The sequence below is a fragment of the Haliotis asinina genome, chromosome 15, assembly GCF_037392515.1.
Source record: "Haliotis asinina isolate JCU_RB_2024 chromosome 15, JCU_Hal_asi_v2, whole genome shotgun sequence".
Taxonomy (NCBI): Eukaryota; Metazoa; Mollusca; class Gastropoda; order Lepetellida; family Haliotidae; genus Haliotis; species Haliotis asinina.
Window position 1 is genome coordinate 45,666,815 of NC_090294.1, and position 23,461 is coordinate 45,690,275.

At 39.9% G+C, this 23,461-nt stretch overlaps 1 protein-coding gene across 1 annotated transcript; it reads right to left on the bottom strand.

Moving 5' to 3' along the window:
* Positions 1 to 903: 903 nt before the first annotated feature.
* Positions 904 to 16,856, bottom strand: LOC137265046 (serine/threonine-protein phosphatase 6 regulatory ankyrin repeat subunit B-like). Its single transcript, XM_067800369.1, has 4 exons — positions 15,218 to 16,856; positions 3,778 to 5,160; positions 1,846 to 2,094; positions 904 to 1,373 (listed from the first exon to the last, which is right to left on the bottom strand). Exons 1-4 carry the CDS (start codon positions 16,854 to 16,856, stop codon positions 904 to 906), a joined length of 3,741 nt encoding a protein of 1,246 aa, XP_067656470.1.
* Between the last annotated feature and the right edge of the window lie 6,605 nt (positions 16,857 to 23,461).

Consider the following 23,461-nt stretch of genomic DNA (forward strand, 5'->3'; position numbering starts at 1 on the left):
ACTACAAATTTTAACATCACCCGATAACCCTGCGTGCAACATTCTCTTCGGTAGCTTATATGAGTGTGTTCATATTTAACGTCACATCGGCAATATTTCAGCCGTGTCGTGACGAGAACATGTTCGATACTGACATGAAATATGTGTACATTATAAACACCTGTCGTCAAAGGACAGCAAAACAACCAGAATATCACAGTGACAGTTAAAACTAGTGCAGAAAGTTAAAACTAGTAGCACCATTTGGACGAAACAATATAAAATGCCGGCTATTCATCACCAACAACAGAAGATAGATTACCACACTAGGGACCATGGGGACTTACAGTACATTTGCTTCCTGCATGGACCATAGCTAGATTTACATCATCCCCTCAAACATTAGCAATTTAGGAAATCTAGCCATACATAAAAAAGAAACGTATTCTACGATTAAAAATAGATAACTTGTTTGAGTGGCATTTTAGAAGTTGAGGTGTACGAATAGGACAAATTGTTATCGATGATAACTTCTTTATTGCGTGATTGCGACGTTTCGATACAGATTCTTGAACCGTTGTCAAGCAGGAATGATGCATGAAATCCAGAACTTGTATATATATATATATATACCAATTAAAACAATGAGATAACATAGTATACAAAGAAAATACAATTGCCAACCGGAGCACCATAATGCCATGAAGGGAGGCAGAAAGCTGGAGAAGCCAGTAGTACACAAAAGATAGTGAATGGAAGCCAGACATGTACAAATAAAGGGGGTTACAATGAAGGAATTACAATGGAGGATGAGATGTTTATACAATTGATTGGGCTTGGTGGAGGAGTGTATCATAAGCAGATGGAATGAAATATCCTTGGTCACGGCTGAATGTGGGCTTGTGGCGTTTGATGTGAATGGCTTCAGTGAGCTTGCGTTTGGTTGTTGGCTAGGATTGTGATGTCAGACCACTCTGTTTGATGATGAGGGTTTTCTTTGATGTGGTCCGAGATGGCTGATTTGCTGTCCGAATTAGTAACAGAGACGCGATGTTCTTTGACTCGGGTTTTGAGGGGTCGTGATGTTTCACCAATGCAGCTTTGTCCACAATCACAGTATATTTTATATATAACATATTTGGGGTTGTCGTTGTTGACAGTGGGTTGTGTTCTTCCGTTAGCATGGAGGAGATTGTTGAGGCTAGGTGATGCTGAGAAGGTTGTGTCAATGTTAGCTTGTTGTTTCAAGAGCCGGCTGATCTGATGCGATATTTTCCCAACGTAGGAAATGGATGTCTTGATGGGGGCTGATTCTGGTTTAGGTCTTTTGGTAGGGGTTGACAGTGTGGCTTCAATGGTTCCGTTGACTATTTCAGGCGGGTGGTGGTTACGTTCTACAAAGACTTTAATGGGTGTTTAATTTCCTCATGTAGATTGACCAGAAGAGCCAAAAACATCTGCTCAACCAATGTAGAGATGACGCCGGTCTTGAGTTTGGGGGGATAGTTGGACTTGTAGTGGATGTATTGCTCCGTATGGGTAGGTTTTCTGTACAAGGAGGTCTGAAGTTGGTTGAAGGAGGTAAGGATACAAGGACATCGAGGAAAGGTAGTTGGTTGTTGTGCTCTGTTTCAATGGATGAATTTGATGCGGGGATGTTGTTCGTTGAGATGGGCGAGAAGCTGAATAGGATCTTGCTCAGGTTGAAGGACAACGGAGGTGTCATCCACTTTGTGGTGCCAGCAGGAAGGTTTGAAGGGTGCTGTTTCTAGAGCTTTATCTTCAAGGTCATATAAATTTCCGTTAGGATGTGGGATAGTGGGGAGCCCATAGGTAGTCCATGGACTTGTTCATAGATGGCATCACCCCAGGTGAAATAGGTGGAGTTGATGCAGGCGGAGGTGAGGCTGATGATAGAGTCGGTAGAGAGGCTGGTGTTGAGGGGTTGTTGAAGATTGTCTATTCTGTGGCGTAGTGCCCAGAGAGCTTCTTCACGAGATACATTGGGGAATAGATCCAGAACGTCATTACTGATGATGGGACCTGGGTTGGTGATGTCACGGATCTTGGTACAGACGTCGGTTGAGTCGCTGATGAAGGAGTTGGCAGATTTACCTAGAGGGGAGAGTACTTGGGTAAGGTGCTGTGCAGTACTGTAGAATACGGTGTCACGGGAACAGACTAGTAGACGAGTTTTAACGGGGTTCTTGTGGATTGTGGACAAAGCTATATTGGTGAAACGTCACGACCCATCAAAACCCGAGTCAAAGAACATCGCGCCTCTGTTACTAATTGGGACATCACTTACAAGTGTGCTAGTAGCAAGGTTCCACACTCTCGTGTTTGGTGTGTCAGTTCTAAGGTATGTACTCTTCGTGATTGGTTGATGTATATTGGTTGATGTAATAACTAGATGGTTAGAAAGATTGCTGTGCAACACATTGTCTTACACACATACACACTCACCAACAAAACACACAAACACACACACACACACACACACACACACACACACCAATGATGTGTAAGGCCAGGTTCTTAATTCTGAGATATAATAGATATTATCATTTTATTAAGACAATGTTGTTAACAATAGTTTCCAAAAGCTACTTGAAACAGACAATAAATGCCACTTAGTAAGACCCGACAATCCAGTTATAGAAATCGTGAGCAATAATCAACATATCTGGATAAGAGTGAGTACGAGTGGAATACGTTTTACACCTCTTGCAACAACATCACTACGTGGGACACAGAAATAGGCTTCACACCTTGTGTCGAGCTAGAGCGTTAACCACAAGGATGCCTCACCTCCCCATCAAGAGGACTGAATAAAGCAAGTCAATCGAAACTGACTGCTTAAAGCATCAGGTCTGATTATTAGATATATTCCACAAGCTCACGGTTGACAGCCAAAATCGGGGTATCTGCAAATCGTAGTATGATATGTTAGTCAATCTATCTCGTTCCACAATCGGCTAAATAATATATTTAGTTTTACATCCCATTGTTCAGCCGTACAACGGTGATGTTCGGCCATCGTGTTAATCGTACCCTGGACCAAGAGGACTCCAATAACAAGTAAAAGTAAATGATGTTGAATCTTGAGTGTACAAATCAGCCAGGTATTAGCGACACAATTGCCTCCACCTGGCAATCAGTGTCACAGAAAATATTTTTAAAATATGCCCTTGACATGAATGCGGATTATGCTTTAGAGGTCACAGGAACAACTTCTCATCCAAGTTGTCCGTGGTGAACGACGTCAGCAATGAGCACAACATGAAAATGCATATGCCATTGGATTTGTTCATTATCGTGGCAATCTGGTTACATGGCCAACCTGGGAGTATCGTTCTGATCTCAGCATGTTTACAGTCGACTTTTTGGACTAATGAGACCTCGCGAAACTTTCACAGTACTCAGGATTTGATCTATATACGTTACATGTATATATCGTTACAGAAAATAATATTTTCAGTTTCAAGAATGATAGTTCCATTGAGTCTCAGAGGAATATAGAATTTGGTAAAACATAACGACATTTGGGGTAAGACGTAATGTAAATTCACATAGGCGTAACCTGGTTATAAAATTAACGAAACAAAATGCAATACAATACCACATGCACTGGACATATACACTGATTCAACATCTCCAAATGAACGTCTATTGTTTGTTGTTCAACTCTACACTCACTATTCAGGCAAGACAATTTGTCAACCGTTTATTGTACATCTAAAATTTCCTTCGATAAATGGCAACGGTAACAACAATGTGCAGCTGTAACTTACACACAAATGTCAATCAATGTCCTCTTTGTGTTGTTGGCTTTGGTATCTTGTGAGAGGATGGACTTTAGCATGTCCAAATGTCCATAGGAACAGGCTATTTGGATTATGTCATGACCGTGATCATCTTTTAGAGAAACATCTCCTCCTCTCTCCATGAGTACCTCAACCAGTTCTTCATGTCCAGAGTATGCTGCTGCCATCATAGGTGTCCTCCCGAAACGCCCTCTGCTGTTAATATCCAGTTTGATATGTGAGAGGACATACGTCATCATATCCAAATGGCCTCCATAACAGGCTCTATGTAGAATGTTGTCACCTCCAGCATCCTTTAGAGAAACATCACCTCCTCTCTCCACTATTAGCGCAAACATTTTTTTGTGGCCATTGTATGCGGCATTCATCAACGGTGTCCTCTTGTCACGTCTTCTTCTGTTGACGTCCACGTTGCTCTGGGATAGGATGTACCTCACTGACTCTATGTCCCCACCGTTACATGCTAAGTGAATAATGTTGTTACCCAAAACATCTATTATAGAAATATCACCTCCTCTCTCCACGAGTAACTCAAACGCTATTTTATGTCCTTCGTTTGCTGCTACCATCAAAGGTGTCCTCCCGTAATACCCTTTGCTGTTGACGTCTAGTTTGGTATGCGCCAGGATATACTTTACCATTTCAACATTTCCTCTATAACAGACTACATGAAGGATGTTGTCACTATGATCATCTCTCAAGGAAACATCACCTCCCTTATCCATGAGTAACTCAAACATTCTTTTATGTCCAGATTTTGCTGCCAACATCAAAGGTGTCCTTCCGTACTGTCCTCTGCTGTTGATGTCCAGTTTGGTATGCGAGAGGACATACGTCATCATATCCAAACGTCCCCCATAACAGGCTCTATGTAGAATGTTGTCACCATTAGCATCTGTTAGAGAAACATTACCTCCTCTCTCCACAAGTAATTCAAACGCTTTTTTATGTCCAAAGTATGCGGCATTCATCAACGGTGTCCTCTTGTTACGGTTTCTTCCGTTGACGTCCACGTTGCTCTGGGATAGGACGTACCTTATTGTCGCTATATCTCCACCGTTACATGCCACGTGTAGAATGCTGTTACCCCTAGTGTCTACATGCGACAAATCACAACCTTTCTTCACTAGAAAGTCAAACACGTTTCCATGTCCTTCGTTTGCTGCCACCATCACTGGTGTCCTCTTGTATTTTCCCGTTCTACTGTTTATGTTCACCTTTCCTTCTGCCAAGATGGTCCTCACCTGGCACATATCCCCCTCGCAGCAAGCAGCATGTAGTTGATTGTCGACATCTCTGCTGTTCTTGTATCGTTTCTTTTGAAGGCACCTCTCTGGAGAGGACTGCTTCCCACCTAATAATGTAGATAATCAATTTACCAATGTTTCAACGTTTATACAATGTACGTGTACCTTCATCAGTAGAAGTGGACAGTGACAAGCTGTACTTACACTGGTTTTTGTTTTCACATGGCTTAGAAATTCAGTGCATCACAAATTAAAGGTATACATTTCCAGCATCGTATTTATTACTCTCTTAAATAAGGTGAAATATCACAAGGTTGTCATGTGTGAGTGAGTGAGAATTAACGTCATTTCGGCAGTATCGGCCATATCATGACGTGACGAAAACGTTTGATATTGACATGGAATGTGTGTATATTAGCAAAACAACTAGAATATCATAGTTGCAATTAAAACTAGCGTTTTAAAGTTTTAAAGTTAATACAAATACACTATTTGGACAAAACAATATAAAACACAGGCTATACAACGCCAACCGCTGAAGGTAGATCACTATACTTGGAACTACGGAGACTTACAATGCTTTCGCGACCTGCATGGATCCTAGATGGATTTACACCATCCCTTCAGTCTCTGGCGATGGTAGGGTTTAACCAGAATTTAAAAAAAAACAAATGTTCTACGATTAAAAGGTATGGTTGAGCAAAATTCACTTTGAAAGTTTTTTCTCAGTAGGACAATACTTTTTCGCTACTTTAACCCCCTTTGAGGGTACAGCCACCAACAATCGCAGCTGCACAAACAATTCATCTATATACAAAACATATCTACGGGGTTGCCATGGTAATGACAATTTGGCATACTAGGTATTGTCTTATTCTTTAATCTGCGATTAGAAATTAAATCAGTCTTGAAGTGAGCACGCGTGTTAGGAAAAAACAAACCCTGTAAAACGAAAGGTATTGTGATCGAACCTATCAAAACTGTACCTTTGTAAAGCGAGTGTCAAGTCACCTTCTTAATAGTGAGTGAGCGAGTTAAATGCCGTCACATCGGCAATATCTCAGCCATATCGTGACGTGAACAGTTAACACCGAAATGGAATATATGTATATTATAAAAATCTGTCAACGAAGGACAGTAAAACAACATGAATATCACAATTAGAATTAAAACTAGCGTGGACGGTTGGAATATCACTATTTGGACAGCACAAAATAAAAACAGGGTTATAGATCGCCAACAACAGGAGGTAGACCACACTAGGGACCATGAGGATTTACAGTACATGGACCCTAGCTGCATTTACACCAACTGCTGGCTATTGTAGGAAATGCTACCAACAATTAAAATACACGAATACTAAGTCTAAAACGTCTAAAATTAAATTTTACTTCAAATGTTTTCGGACTTAAGTACGTACCCTCTCAGGAGGACAATAATTTTACAGTACTTCAACCCCCTTTAAGGGTAAAACCAGTGAAATGCTCAGTTATTACTAAAAACTACCAATAACAAAATATTTAATCATTTACAAGTCAATCAACAAATCTAATTCTTTCAAAACGGTTTATGATTTATAATACTTATCCCTTGAGATGGAATATTCAACGCAGTCGAGTAAAAGATACTTGACCGCGATTCTTTGATCACAAGGGATACGAAATGGAGGATCTTTAAGCAAATATTCATGTGCAGATCTTGTGTGGCTAATGCGGCATCGTCGCATAAGGAACTCCTCAAATCTGGGCAGACAACCCATGGTAGGTGTAACTAAAATAGGGTTTTATTGCTTGTAATTCATTAATACCTACTTGAGTGCCCACCTCTTCTGCATGAGATGACGGATGTAAGATCTAATTATAACTTTTTAATCGGATTAAGGAATAAGAATTGGTGTCACAGATTTGTTGATCGCTGCCTTTTCAGAAATGCACACGTGGCTGGGTAACCAAGAAAAGATGATGTCGTATTGGCCAGTAGCAAGATCGTTATGTAATTCAATAATTTCTATTAAAGTGGATATTTACATCATACACTTTAATAGCCAGAAGGCAAGAAAGAGAGTCTGAATAGATTATACACTCTCCAAAAAAAAGAAACGCAAAACCCAAATATCCATGAAAATTTGGTGTTATTCAAGGACGTGTAAATCAGTGGAAAACAAAGATACATGAATGAATGGAGCAGTGCATTGCTATCTTGTATTTCATGAGAATAACAGTCATCACAGTCATAACTGCTGTCCACCAGGTGGTGTTGAATTAAGTTCCTCATATCACCACCTCCAGCTGCTACCACTGTCCGACACCTGGGTACTGATCGAATCAGTCGTTGGATGTTTTGTTGTGGAATCCTTCTCCACTCCTCCTGCAGCATGTGGAACAACTGTTGAAGATTCTGCGATGGATTACGATGTCGACGTACCCGTCTATCGATCTCATCACAAAGGTGTTCGATAGGGTTTAGATTCGGGGATCTGAGGGGTCAGGGAAGGGTACTGATGTTGTTATTGGCCAGGTAGTCCACGGTGGCACGTGCTGTGTGGGACCTGGCGTTGTCCTGTTGGGAGAGTTGCCGTAGACGGTCAACAAGATGAGGATGTGCGGACGGAGAATCTGGTCGATGTATCGATTGTATGAGATCTCCAACCACACCATAACACTTCCTTGAACATATTTGTCTACCTGTCTGATGCAGCTAGGAAAAAAAAACCTATATGGCGTCGTCTGTACCATCACGTCGCCTGAGAAGATAACGGGATTCATCGCTAAACCATATACGTCTCCAGTTTGCCAGGTTCCATGGCAGCACAGCGATACGCCATCTCACTCGTCGACGAAACATAAACAGTGTATAATCTATTCAGATTCTCTTTCTTGCCTTCAGGTTATAAAAATAATTTCTTGCAAACATCCACTTTTAATTGAAAACATTGAATTGTATATATCTTTCACTGGCCAGTGCGACATCGTATTTTGTTGCTTACCCAGCCATGTCGGAATTTCTGGTAACAAGATGGCCGATTTATCTGCCAAGACAGCACTCAACAAATGTGTGACACCACTTTCTATTCCATACTCAGATTATAAAGCCACTGTTAGATCTTTTATCCGTTATCTGATGCAGAAGTGGGACACCGATATGGGTATAAATAAAATACAGGCAATAAAACCCTATGTCGGTTATACCTACTTGGGTTGTCAGTCCAGATTTGAGGAGGTCATCATGCGACGATGTCGCATCGGCCACACAAGGTATACTCATGAATACCTATTGAAAGGTGAGGATCATCCGTTCTGCATCCCTTGTGATGAAAGAATTACAGTCAAGCATATTTTGTTTGACTGTGTTGAATATTCAATCACGAGGGATAAGTATTTTAAATCACGAACTATGAAGTATCTTTTTAGTAACGTAAATTATCATTTAATTATTGCATTTTTAAAAGTGATTTGTAAATAGATATATATTTTATGACTGGAAGTTTGAATTAGTAACTAAGATTGTTAGTGGCTGTATCCTCGAGGGGGTTTAAAGTACTGTAAAATTGTTGTCCCCCTGAGAGAATACGTAATTAAGTCCCAAAACATTTGAAGTAAATTTAAACTTGTGGCTAGATGTGACTAAATTGCTAACATCTGAAGGGATGGTGTAAATCCAGCTACGGTCCATGCAAGAAGGAAAGGTACTGTAAGTCCCCATGGTGCCTAGTATGGTGATCTACCTTCTGTTGTTGGCGATCTGTAGCCTGTTTTTACATTGTATTGTCTAAATAGTGATATTAGTTTTAACGTTCCAAGCTAGATTTATTTCAAATTGTGATAATCTAGTTGTTTTTCTGTCCTTCATTGACAGGTTTTTATAATATACATATAGTGCTTTTTATTGTTAACTGTTCACGTCACGATATGGCTGCGATATTGCCGAGATGACGTTATATAGTAACTCACTCACTCATTCACTCAATCGTCGACGTTGATGTAGTCGTGTAAAGAAGGGGGCAACTTATGGACGTTTGGCATGCATTTCTAATTCTCGTAGATGGTTCCTGATTGTTTGATCGGACACTCTTCGGGCTCCAAACTGTTCTTGTGCTGTGTCCCGGGCGGTACGATGGCGGTCACGTAGGTGGGTTTATCCGGATGTACCGATCTTGGGCAGGTGTCTTGACTCTAGGTCATCCTGATCTTGGACGGTCAATTGTCGAATCTGTTTGGCGACATCGATCCCACAGTCGAGTTATTGTGCTGGGATGAACGTTGAAGATCCTTGCCACCTCACTCTCTGATTCGCCAGCTTGCAATCGTCCAGTTGCCTGATTTCGATCGGCAGCGTTGAGACGTCCCATTTTCGTGTACAGTACTTGCAAGGATCGTGGATGAAATTGTGAGATTCATTTGGATCTTTTATAGTCACATACTTGCACGTGAGAAACAATCATTGTGCCTGATATTCGTCACATCATGAAAATCCTGATTGATAAAACTGTTCAAAATCATTTTTGGTTGCGTTTGGGCAAGCATGATCTTCTAAAACATTCCAGAAACAATGTGCAACACTAAAAAATGTGCACATATGTGTATATAATTGTAAGTATCACTTTTGAATTTCATTCTGCGTTTCTTTTTTTTTTGAAGAGTGTATATTGTTTATATACAGGATGTGTTGGAATATATGTAAGATATGGCGTTTACCTCAGCTGTGAAAATAGAGCTGTTAAATGGTGATTTAGAAGATACTGTTCTGGATCCAATGAGAGTGGCACAAGCCACTGCGCCACCGTTCTTGGACCCATCTGTAAATAAGGATTTGTAATTGCTGTATTTATTTTTAAATTGATTATATTCTTGTTTATATTGTAGTTCATTCGTTTCTGATTTTTGAAATATGGTCAGTGTAAGGTCAACATGTGCCCTAACCAATTGCCAAGGAAGAGAAAGACAGAAGAAGGGATGGATATGTTTCCAAGATCAATGCCAGCTGCAGAAATGAATAACTTTTTATCATACCGATCCTCGTGAGGAGTTGTAAGCAGGATTGGATTCATTAGAATATAGCTTTTCAATTTATTATGAAGACAATTTGAGTTTTAAAGAAGGCTCATCGGCCTGAGATTGTCAGTGTGAGAGGTTCTGAACGATCCAAGACAGAGTATTAGACCATGGTGATGTACAGAATCATGTAGTTTGAGGTTGCCTATGCAGGCCCCAACATATACAAAGGAACCGTAAACAGATTTCGATCGGACCAGTAATCTGTACAAATGAAGGAGGGTAGTTTGATCTCCTTTCAACTTTGAATTCGAAACAGCCTTTCACAAGTCGAGTGCCTTCAGGTATTTGGCTTTAAGATATTTGATATGTGGCAAATGTGATAAATGCGAGTCGAACATAAGAACCAGGAATTTAGTTTCCTTCACAGCTTTGATAGGTGGGGACTTTATGGAGTTTGTACTATCTTTAAAAATGGATACAGTTGGTTTTAGATTTAGAAACTTAAGCCCATGTTCCAGACCCCATTTATGAATTTTATTGTGACAAATTTGTAACTGTACTTTTACCACGACGTGAAACCTTAAAAACATCCCCGTAAAGGGATTCATCAGTCGAATCACCCAATACCTTTGAAAGATTACTTGTTTTTAATACTAAAGAGCGTGACACACAAGCTACTGCATTGAGGTACACCCTGATCAATAATTGTCTGTCATTTAAAAAGTTGGCTATGAATTCAGGCAAACGACCTCGCAAGCCGAAGTCATGTAAATCTCTTAAAATGCCATATTTCCAAGTTGTGTCATATGCTTTTTCAAGGTCAAAAAAAGATAGACACAGCGTGTTGTTTATTAATCAGAGCGGTATTTTTTACAAATGATTCCAAAGGCACTAAGTGAATGACAGTACTTCTGTTTTTACGGACACCGCATTGGATATCTGTTGTAAGGTTATTTGTTTCCAAGTACCCAACAAATCGACTATTTATCATGCGTTCCATGGTCTTGCAAACACAGCTGTTTAATGAAACTGGTAGATAATTGGACGGGTCGGTATGATCACATCCAGGTTTAGGTATTGGTACTGCTATGGCGTCACGCCATGAGGAAGGAAAGTTACCCGATGTTCAAAATTATTTAGAAGAGTTTCTAGGCAGGATTCTGGTAAATGCTTCAGGAGTTGATAATGTATGTTATCAGCTCCTGTAGCAGTATCGTGAGCTTGCTCAAGAGCAGTATGGAGTTCATGAATAGAAAATGTTTCATTATAATCTTCCCCATTATCTGAATTGAAATTAATAGTTTTCTTTTCTTGTTGTTTTCATATTGTTGAAATTTAGGCACATAATTCGAAGAGGAAGAGTGTTTAGCCAGAGTTTCAGCCAGTTTATTTGCAATATCTGATATATCGGAAAGTAACTGATCTCCATGTTTAAGCTGATGGACACTAGATTTAGTACCTTTACCTTTAATTTTCTGGACCATGTTCCAAACCTTGGACATGGGTGTCCGAGAATTTATTTTGGATACATAATTTTGCCAAGATTGGTGTTTATTCTGTTTAAAGGTACGCCGCGCTTTAGCATTTAAAATTTTTGGGATGGCGACGGAACTTTTTGGCTTTTTCCCTTGCCTTCCTAGCTTGTTTGCACTCATCGTTGAACCACGATTTTCGAATATGTGGAACTGCAGAGGACTTTGGTATGCATTCATCAGCTATAGATTTCAGTTCATCAGAAAAATATTTGATAGCGTCAGGAACATCAATAAAATATTCAGGTTGATGCTTGGCAGCACACAACGTTTCATATAAAGGCCAGTTAGCCTTTTTAAAATTCCGACTTGATGATGGAGGCACATCAGATGGAGTATACTTCAGGTTTATCTGTATCCACCCATGTCAGATCAGTTTGGCACAGTTGTTTTGTGGCTGATAGTGGAGGGTGCTCTCGCAATTGAGGCATAAGATGTACCTGTGTCTGGTGTGGAAACAAGAAGTTTCTTAGCTTCAGGAAAACTGATATTCTGTGTAAATTTAATTTTGTTAATCTCCATTTCCTGCTTCCAAATTGAACATTGTTTAGAAAAAGCAGAATGTGTCCCAGTGCAGTTGACGGATTTTAATAGTATGACTGCAGTCCTCAGTAACATGGGTTTTCTCACTACAATGAGCGCATGATACCGAGTTAGTACATACAGTGGCACCGTGCCCGTACCTTTGGCATTTGAAGCATCTCAGTGGATTGGGGATATAAGTATCAACACCAATCTTACAATATCCTGCTCTTACTGGTTTTGGAATAATTGGAGAAGAGAAGTAGAAGAGATATGTGTTAGTAGTTTTTGTTTATCCGAGCTGTAAATCTTTTAACGAAAGTCACCCTTGATCTTTCATTTCTGATACGATATCAAGTTCAGTCATATCAGCAAACAACTGATCTCGGTCTCTGACAATCCCTTTGCTCATGTTCAGAGTCCTGTGTGGAGTAACTGAAATCTGAACTCCAACAAACAGCTCAGTTGACAACAGGTTGGTCGATTGCTGTTTCCTGCTACATTCTACAAGTAGGGAACCTGAACGCGGTCGTCTGATATTTCGTACATCCCCTGCGATACCATGTATACCTTTTGATACCGCAAACGGGTTTAATTTGATAGGTGACTTGTCAAGTCTCGATCACTAGAAACCGTGGCCAGTTGTGAACGGTCGGATTAGACGCTCGTAGTTCATCATAATCATTTTCGAGTTGACGTTTGTTTCTTTTAATGGGGGTTGTGTAAGCTATAGTTTGTTTAAAATGGTTCATCATCTGAGCTCCCCACCCACCACGGAGTATCACAAGGACAGTGCTAAAAACAAGTGGGCCTCCGACTTGCAGCACCAAGGATACTCAGATGATATACTCCAGCAGAAGAAGAATAATAATTGATCCACCAGATTGGCCCATGAGCCTTCTGGGCATTAAGACTCTTGGCAAAATATATATTTGTTAAAGTTTTAAATCAGTTGAAATTCAGTGAAGTATTTGATCAATACCTTTATCAGGATCATTTATTTAAATCAAATATGTGTAATATCAAATACAATGCACAGGGGCTTGGGATGAGCAGCCGATTGGTTGAACCGGGCCCATTCAACCACCCGTCTAGGTGAAGTCAGGGCCAAAGTGGTGTGTTGAGCAACAAGAACAATGGTCCTGCTCCCATGCCCTCAAACACCAGGATCCCTTCCTCCACCGACTCAACCCACGGCAAACGGGTTGGTGGACCAAATATCCCCCCGGGTCCACAACGGGGATGAACGGCTCTCAGCGTTACCCATCACCCACCAGGACGAGGTGGTCGTTCACGGGTGACTCTAGGCAAGAACATACATGAAATTGTGTATTTGCAAATCCGAGTTCATAATATATTTGCCAAGACATATCATCTGATAAAGCTCAAAATTTGGTGCAGCAGTACAGAGTTGAACCCCAAGGCTTGGCACGACCAGCCGATTGATAGAATCAGGCCGCTTCTACTACCCGTCTAGGTGAAGTAAGGGCCAAAATGGTGTGTTGAGCAAAAGGAATACGGCTACAGACTCCTATTGCTCTCAACCACCAGAATCCATTCCTCCACCGACAAAGGACCACAGCCCATGGATAGCCCCCGGATAGACCCCGTGTCCGGTTGACAAACCCTTAGCGTTGCCCAGCACCCATCCCGATGAGGTGACATGTCACGGGTGCCTTTAAAAGAATGAGATTTGTTAATTGATTTGTTAGCTGATTTGTAAATATCTAAATATTTTATGAATGGAAGTTTGAATTCGTACCTCAGATTGTTACTGGCTGTATACCTGAGACTGGGTTAAAGTACTGTAAAATTATTGTCCTCCTTAGAGGGTACGTAAGTCCCAACACATTCAAAGAGCATTAAAACTTTCCGCTGTTTTTAATCGCAAAATGTGTGTGCTGTATAGCTATATTTGTATCCAGTCACCAATTGTTAATCCAGCAAGGGTCTTCTAGAGTTAAATGTTTTCAGATCTGACTACTGGTTTTAAAAGTTGACAGGTTTTTACAATTTACAATTAATTATTGTGCATAAAATTAATTGTTCTGAAATATTGCCGATATGACGAATTCACTCACTGACTAATTCACATAAGTTATTGTTATCGCCTGGGATCTATATCATATCAGGTCGCACAAATTAATCCAACCCCGGTTAGATGTTGTTTTCTTCCATTGAGGAAGAACACCAATGTATACTTGCATTTTTATTTTCATAAAATTGAAAATGGTTTTATAAAAAACGTGAATGTTCTCACGCGAAGATTTATGTGATATCAAGTGCATTGTGTCTGCGGTAAAAGTAATCCACGAGAAAACAATTTGCTCAGCTGCTGCTCAACAGCACGGAATGTGACAGAAATTTAAATGTATGGTTTCAAAATATTATATAAATCTCGAAACATTGAAAACTAATTTTTAAGCACAACCCATCTTCAAAACTATTCTTATACTCATTTTAGATGACAAGAATGCATTTAAGCTTTTTGAAATATGTTTATGTGACACCCACACTACACAGAAAATGATATGAATGTGGATTCTCCATTAGATGTTACAGATACAAATATTCACTCAATTTAGCCACCGCGGTCGCCATCAGCAAAGTGGACAACAGGCAGCATACGGCATTGAATGTCTTCATTATCGTAGCCATCTGGTTAGATGGCCAAGCTGGCGTTCTGAACTCATTATAATTACAGTCGCCTTCCGGGACTAATAGGACCTCATTAAAGCGTTCAGACTACTCAGGAGTTGGTTTATATACGTGACAGGGTATATAACAGAAACTTTGAGGAAAATTATATCAATTACAAGAAAAAGAGTTCCACTGAATTAAGATTTTGGTAAAACATGATGACGTTTTGAGTTTAGACGTCATGCAAATTCACATGGGTGCAACAGTTCACAAACATGACGAAACGTACTGATTCAATATGAATGTTTATTTTTTTCTTGTTTCTTGTTTGAACATAATTTGGTGTAGAATGTTGATGCGATGACCTGTGGTCAACCGTATCAGGCTCACTGACGATCCCTTTGTCGATCATTTATTGTACATCTAAAGGTTTCTTCAATGAATGGGAACGATGTGTTGTGCTGTAATTTACTCACATCCTGTGCCCTGAGAGAACAGTCTGAAATGTCCACGAGAGCAGGCTATCTGGATTGCGTCTTGACCGTAACTGTCTTTTAGAGACACATTGGATCCTCTGCCTACCAGTAGTTTAAACACTTTTTCATGCCCTAAGTATGCTGCCCCCATCAACGGTGTCCTTGCATACTGTCCTCTGCTGTTGATGTCCAGTTTGTTTAGTGAGAGGACATGCTTTACCATGTCTAAATGTCCACCAAAGCATGCTGTATGAAGGATGGTGTTACCATTAGCATCTTTCAGAAAAACATTACCTCCTTTCTCCACGAGTAAGTCAAACACTTTTTTCTGTCCCAAGTATGCTGCCGTCATCAAAGGTGTCCTTCCATAACGTCCTCTGCTGTTGATGTCCAGTTTGTTTAGTGAGAGCACATGCTTTACCAAGTTAAAATGTCCACCAAAACATATTATATGAAGCATGTTGTTACCATTAGCATCTTTCAGAAACACATCACCTCCTTTCTCCACAAGTAAGTCAAACACTTCTTTATGTCCAGAGGATGCTGCCGTCATCAAAGGTGTCCTTCCATAATGTCCTCTGCCGTTGATGTCAAGTTTGTTTAGTGAGAGGACATACTTTACAATGTTTAAATATCCACTGAAACATATTACATGAAGGATGTTGTTACCATCTACATCTTTCAGAGAAATATTACATCCTCTCTCCACAAGCATCTCACACACTTTCTCATGTCCAAAGAAAGCTGCCGTCATCAAAGGTGTCCTTTCATAATATCCTCTGCTGTTGATGTCAAGTTTGTTTAGTGAGAGGACGTACTTCACCATTTCAATATGCCCTCCACAACAGGCTACATGAAGGATGTTATCACCATTATCATCTCTTACAGAAGCATCACCTCCTCTCTCCACGAGTAAGTCAAACACTTTAATATGTCCACAGTATGCTGCCGTCATCACAGGTGTCCTTCCGTACTGTCCTCTGCTCTTGACGTCTAGTTTGTTTAGTGAGAGGACGTACTTTACCATTTCAATATGCCCTCCACAACAGGCTACATGAAGGATGTTATCACCATTATCATCTCTTACAGAAGCATCACCTCCTCTCTCCACGAGTAAGTCAAACACTTCAATATGTCCACAGTATGCTGCCGTCATCCCAGGTGTCCTTCCGTACTGTCCTCTGCTGCTGATGTCCAGTTTGGTATGTGAGAGAACATACTTTACCATTTCAATATGCCCGCCACAACAGGCAATATGAAGGATGTTGTCACCATCAGCATCTATCAGAGAAACATTACCTCCTCGCTCCTCGACTAATTCAAACACTCTTCTACGCCCATGGTATGCGGCATTCATCAAAGGTGTCTTCTTGTCATGTCTTCTTACGTTAACGTCCACGTTATCCTGGGATAGGATATAGCTCACTGACCCTATGTCCCCTCCGTTGCATGCTAAGTGAAGAATGTTGTTACCTTTAGTGTCTACATGTGACAAATCACAACCTTTCTTCACTAGAACGTCAAACACGTTTCCATGTCCTTCGTTCGCTGCCACCATCACTGGTGTCCTCGTGTATTTTCCCGTTCTACTGTTTATGTCCACCTTTCCTTCAGCTAAGATGTTCTGCACCTGGCACATATCCCCAGTGCAGCAAGCAACGTGAAGTTGGTTGTCGATATCTGTGCTGTTCTTGTCTGGTTTCTTTTGAAGGCACCTCTCTGGGGAGAACTGCTTTCCACCTAATAGATTCGATAATAATCGTATAATATATATAAACATATAACTGTTTAACAATGTTTCAACTTTATAAAAAGTACATGTACTTTTCACAGGCACTGACCTTTATAAAGGTATAACAGAGCAGTTAACTCTTGCATCTCATGTCTCAGTACATGTCAAGCAGCAAGAGAACCACAAGCGTGATAGTGTTATGAGGTAGGCTTAAACGCTGTTCAACGAGTTTCATCTGTCATATATCCAGTCACTCACTGAGAGGCACAGAGGATCTCCAGTTAGTCTTATAAACTTAATATATTTAAACTGAGAGCTGAACCTTACAAGACCCCTGCTCTATTACATAGAACATTATAGGAAGATCTGCTTCAGCGATCTTTCTTGCAACTTATGTTTGTGTATAGAAGGGGAAAAAAACTATTGACTCTTTGACATTCTTACATTGCATGTCACAAGAATACATGCATTGCGTGTAATGATCAACCACCCTATCACAACCAAGATACATACTGAATTACTGTTGCTGAGAGCTGAATATTAAACTTATTGTCTTTCTTACGCTTTTCCTTTATTGTACTGCCTCTGAATTTGTTGCACATGCCAATGTCATGGGATCTGAAACAGTATCTTCTCTATTGCCCAACATCAGCTCTATTTTCATAGCAGACGTTAACGCCTATATTAACAGCTCTTAAATATATTAATAAACACCGTAAATATAAGCAATACATAATGTTTTCCGATTCTATTTCACGCCTTCAGGCCATTAAAAACCTTTCTTGTAAACATCCAATAGTAAGTATTGAATTTGTATAACTTGTGTATTGCTAATGGCCAATGCGCCATCGCCTTTTCTTGATTACTCAGTCATGTTGGTTTCTCACAATGGCCGATCGTGCTGCTAAGGCAGTGCTCTACACTTCATATTCCATACACTGATTATAAAGCTACAATTGAATCTTATATCCGTGATCTGATGCAGAAGAAGTGAGATACGTAAGTCGGCATGAATACACTACACGCAATAAAACCTTATGTTGGTTACACCTATTTGGGTTGTCAGTCCAGAATTGAAGAGGTCGCCATGCGGCGATGTCGTATTGGCCGTACTAGATATACTCACTCAATACTTATTGAAAGGTGAGGATCCCCCGTTCTGCATCCCTTGTGATGAAATAATCACGGCCAAGCATACAAGTCTTACTTCACTGTGTCGAATATTCCAAAATATTCGCAAGGAATTAGATTAGACTTGTAAATAGATAAATATTTTATGATTGGAAGTTTAAGTTGATAACTAAGGTTGTTAGTGGCTGTATCCTCGAGGGGGGTTAAAGTACTGTAAAATAATTGTCCTCCTGAGAGGGTACGTAAGTACACACACATTCAAAGTCAACAAGCCAGGATCTTTTAATTTAGTCTTCTTGTTATTATTATTTTGGCTAACATTTTTTACAAATCAGCAGCTGAAGAGATGGTGTAAATCCAACTGGAATCCATTGCTGATGTGACGTTATATCTTAACTCACTCACTCATTTTGAATTTGTATTGCAACGGTGTTGAGTAATGTGCTATGGTTAGTAATTTGCCGTGACAAAAGGTATAGGAAATCCCCTCTGAACCAGCAAAACTATAACACAGACAAGACTAAAATATTTAATAATATATTGAGCAAACAATAAGCAAGTTACATTGAATCACGATACAGATTTCTAGTATAATGCAGTTGAGTCACAAGCTTAAGGTAATGGGTCACAAATATAAAATATCAACTCACCAGACTCTTGGAATTACAGTGAGAGAGCAGAAATTCTGGATGGAGCTAGTTTAAACAGTGAGTTGTCAGACGTGGAGTGTCAATCTTGGACGTAGGTTGTAGGATGACAGGCAGAGGCGGAACTCCAGAATACCGTGTGTTGTCGGACAACACAACAACCAGCCTTTATATATACGGCACACAGTCGAGAATATTCCAGCAAAGCATAGCTATACCGGCCTTTAGTCAGGGTTGCCAAGGGCAGGTATCCGAAGTCCCATCAAGAAGGCCTGCCACTCAAATTATGTTGCTATGATACGAAATGTGACCCATAATAACTATCACTCAAAACTCTAAACATTGTGCCCCAAAATAATTATCACTAAATCAATAAAAATACAAATTACATAAAACACTCTCTAGTAGCAAGTGATAAATATTTAATGATTTGTATTGATTTATTACTTACGTCAATTTACGAATACACTTGTATATTACAGTGCATATCTTTGCTGTTTGTTGGTTAAACACATGTGGTTCTACTGGGGACTGAGTCCCGACAATCCTAGGATAGATATTTCTGGATGAACATTCTCTTGTGTGTATGAGACCAACAATCCTAAAGAGGTTTCCTGAAAAAGTTTCTTAACCAACAAACGTGTCTCATGTGAAAGTCTAGTCCAGAGAGTGAGTAAGTTGTTATTTAGCGTCACATCGGCAATGATTGGATTTATACGATCCCCTCAGCCCCTGGCCATTGCAGGAAGATTTGGCCATAACTGACATTCTACGACTAAGAATACTAGTAGGTTTAAACTGACCTTCAATGCCTTGTGATGGCAAAATCAATACAGTGAAGCAGGCCATTGAAGTGTAAAATTTGACAAATTGTTGTAGGCAATATAAAAATGCAAACATGTTGCAGATCACCAAAAACTATAGGTAGATCACCATACAGGGGACCATGCAGACTTACGGTACCTTTACTACCTGCATGGACCCTTGCTGGATTAACAATTGGTGACTGCATGCAAATATAGCCATAAAGCACACATATTCTGCGAATAAACACAGCGAAAAGCTTTAGTGAATGTGTTGGGGCCGCCACACCCTCTCAGGAGGACGATAATTTTACAGAACAGCGGAAAGTTTTATTGCACTTTGAATGTGTTGGGACCGCCACACCCTCTCAGGAGGACGATAATTTTACAGAACTGCGGAAAGTTCTAATGCACTCATATATAATATATATATGCTAAGCGGGTAAATATATAATCACCAAGCAGACACGGGTATGGAAATAGGTTAATATGTTAATAGTGATGGGTCCTTAATATGAATACATGTACAGTGATTCACTGAGCAGGGTAGAGACTGTCAGTAACAGCAAAGCTTTGTGCTTATGGATTAACAGTGAGGGCGCTGATTTTACAGAATTTGAAAAGTTACAGTGTATTCGTAATAGCTGAAAAACAACCCAAAAATTATGGGTTGACTTATGGATTAATAATGCAAACTCTCGTTTACCATACTTCACATCCACACATACACACACAGTGCAAACAGGCATTACTGTGCCAGGAGTAACTGCAAGGCTAAATGCTTATGGGCTAATGGTGCTGACTCTTAATTTCCATACCTTATATAAATATTAACCTATACTATGCAAGGTAGAAACATTGCGTGATGTCAGCAAATTCACCATATCTTGCGACACATAGTGAGATTTAACATAAGACACAGGCGGGTATACATATTTCTTCCTACGATTTTCAAACGTTTCACAGACAAACAGTACATGCAGCTCATCTTCAATTAAATATTTGTCCTTACATTTACAAAAAAACCAAACCCTATCCTTAAATTCTTTCTTATTATATCTACCGGTTTCTTCAGCAAGACCAAAATTTTGGCATCTCAATCTAGCCAATGACTATTGTAAGTAATAAGGAATATCGCCTAACAAATATGATTCTACATTTAGCGGCGATTTAAACGGTCTTTAGTAATTACATTTCGAAGAAGTGTTTAAACTAGACTGACTACTGCAAATTATCTGATAGTCTTTGCCTGAACAAACAAATGAAAGATTTTATGCAACCAACGTGCTGGGAAACCCAGACAAAACCAAACCCGAATCTATATGGAATCCCTCGAATGTGTATGACCCAAGTGGTACGGCCTACATTATCGAGGGACATAAGCATCTGATAACACTGATTTTGTAACCTACTAGGAGGTACAGTAATATGCCGACACCAGTGTTTAACTGCTCTGGTCATGTATACCAGCTGTAGAGGCAAACGCCCACATTCTCCCAATACCATATTATAAGATGTACACAGATAAACTCTAAGAATCCACTTACAAAATTTCAAATGTGCTCTTTCTACATCTTTACTATAATATATATCCCATAATTATGAGCCACGGCACACAATTGGACCAAACATACTATCGAATATCTTCAACCCTCTTAGAACAAATTGACATAACAGCTTTGTTTGCTTGTGAGAGAAGGCAAAATTGTGCCCAGCTCCATGATACATTGGGAGTGAGTACATTTTCTAAACATCTATATGAAAAAACAGTATCTATTCGTTTTCCTTGAAAATACCATTCTTCATATGATCGAAGTGGACCACCATTGCCAAATACCATTATTTTACTTTTGTCCAAATTTACCTTCATTCCAGTTTGATCACAAAAAATGTTTCCAGACAAGGACTGGCTACCGGGGACACATCATCAACAAACATGAGAAGACTTAGGTTATCATATGTCTGGGAAATGAACACACCTCTCCCACCGCATTCTTGCATTATTTTTTTCTAATTTGTTAATAAAAATTATAAAGATCTGAGGACTCAAAATACAGCCTTGACGGGTGCCAATGTCACAACTGAAATACTCGGAAATTCCATCGGAAATTCTCACACATGCACAAGGTTTGCATACATTGACAAAATTACACGAAGAAACTTGCCACGAATACCAACTTCAGCGAGACTGGTCAAGAGTACATCATGTCTTATTGAATCAAACGCTTTAGAAAAATCAACAAAAGACAATAAAACCTACCACATTTACTTGACGAATATTTCTGACAAATCGAATGCAAAGCAAAAATGTTATCAATCGTTTGATATTTCCCCTAAAACCCACCTGCACTTCACTTAAACAATGTTGGTCATCATCACACCACTGCTTAAGCCAAGAGCTCATGACCGAACAGAACGTGTTACATAATACACCTATCGAGGATATACGTCGGTAATTATTTCGATTGTCTTTGTCACCAGATTTATACAATAGGCAGATAATACTTTTACCCCATTCTCATGGGAAATCCCCAGTATCAAAAATGTTATTAAACAGATTTGTCAAGCAAAACATGGTTGACCGTGATTCTTTCATCACAAGGGATACAAAACGGAGGATCTTCACCTTTCAAAAGGTACTCATACTCATATCTTGTGTGGACAGTACGACACCGTCGTATGATTGCCTCTTCAAATCTGGACTGATAGCCGAAGTAGGTGTAACCAATATAGGGTTTTATTGCAAGGAATTCATTAATACCCACTTGGGTGTCTTACTTCCTCTTCGGCATCAGATCACGGATATATGATCTAATTGTAGCTTTATAATCAGTGTATGGAATAAGAAGTGGTGTCAGATTTGTTGAGTGCTGCCTTGGTAGCAAGATCGGCCATTGTGTTACCAGAAATGCCAACGTTGCGTGGTACTAGCAACTACTAGCACTATTTGGACTGCGCAATATAAAAAAAATGGCTCTAGATCATAAACAACTGAGGGCAGAGCACCATACTAGGGACCATCGGAACTTACACGACAATGAAGGAAAAATCATAAATGTGATATTCAAATTCGAAAACTTTCGTAACATGGGTCAAAGGATACGAAGCGCCTACATCTAATTTTCATCATTAACAAACAAATTCAAGAAACTGAGAAATTGTCCCGTTTTGATATACCCAATACAATGTGATGACATTGAGTTTCGTGTCCCCTTTAATACTAGTGTGACAAACAAGAACCATGGAAACCAAAGCAGACCTCGCGATTACAATGTCACGACTCTGCTGTCCCTGTTCCCTTGTGTATGGTGCCACCTCCAAATGTATTGGTAGACATTGGGGGAGTTTCCGGATTGCTGCTAAGAACACAGTCTCTTTGGATACCACAGAAAACTTGTGTGTTGTCTTCTTTATGGCTTCGCGAGGCAGCAGTTTTAAGGAATCTTTGATGGAAGTATATTTTTATCACTGAATAATAATGATTAGAGTTATATTTGTGAAAACTGAGAATGTTTCTTGGGAAGGGTGTCCTTCTAGGGTCATAACTTGCCAGGGTCAGGTATATTTGGAAGTTATTTTGTATTATCTATCAAGCTGAGGAAGTGCCCCAATTCATTCTTTGTATCAATTACCTTTTACACACACATCTTTTCCGGACTGAGTCCTAACACACAGTGAACCTAGACGGCAAGACCTGGATCCACACACGCCCGTCAAGACCTGCAAACAGATAATATTGAATGTTTGTATGTGTCTTTATGGTCTGCTTTCGAGTTTAGTCTTACGCCGCTATATGGCGGCGGTCTGTAAATAGTCGAGTCTGGACCAGACAACCCAATCATCAACAACATGAGCGTAAAAGGGAACCAATGACATGTGTCAACCAAGTCAGCGAGCCTGACCACCCGATCCCGTTAGTCGCCCTTTATGG

Bases quoted from the DNA above. Each gene is read 5' to 3' on its own strand.
- LOC137265046 (XM_067800369.1), bottom strand. From the start codon at position 16,856: ATGTGCCAGGTGCAGAACATCTTAGCTGAAGGAAAGGTGGACATAAAC. The intron at 5,161-15,217 runs GTGAGTAAATTA...CTACATTATTAG, and splicing joins GTTCTCTCAGGGCACAGGAT to GTGGGAAGCAGTCCTCTCCA. The intron at 1,374-1,845 runs GTGATGCCATCT...AAGTCTTTGTAG, and splicing joins CTCCACCTATTTCACCTGGG to AACGTAACCACCACCCGCCT.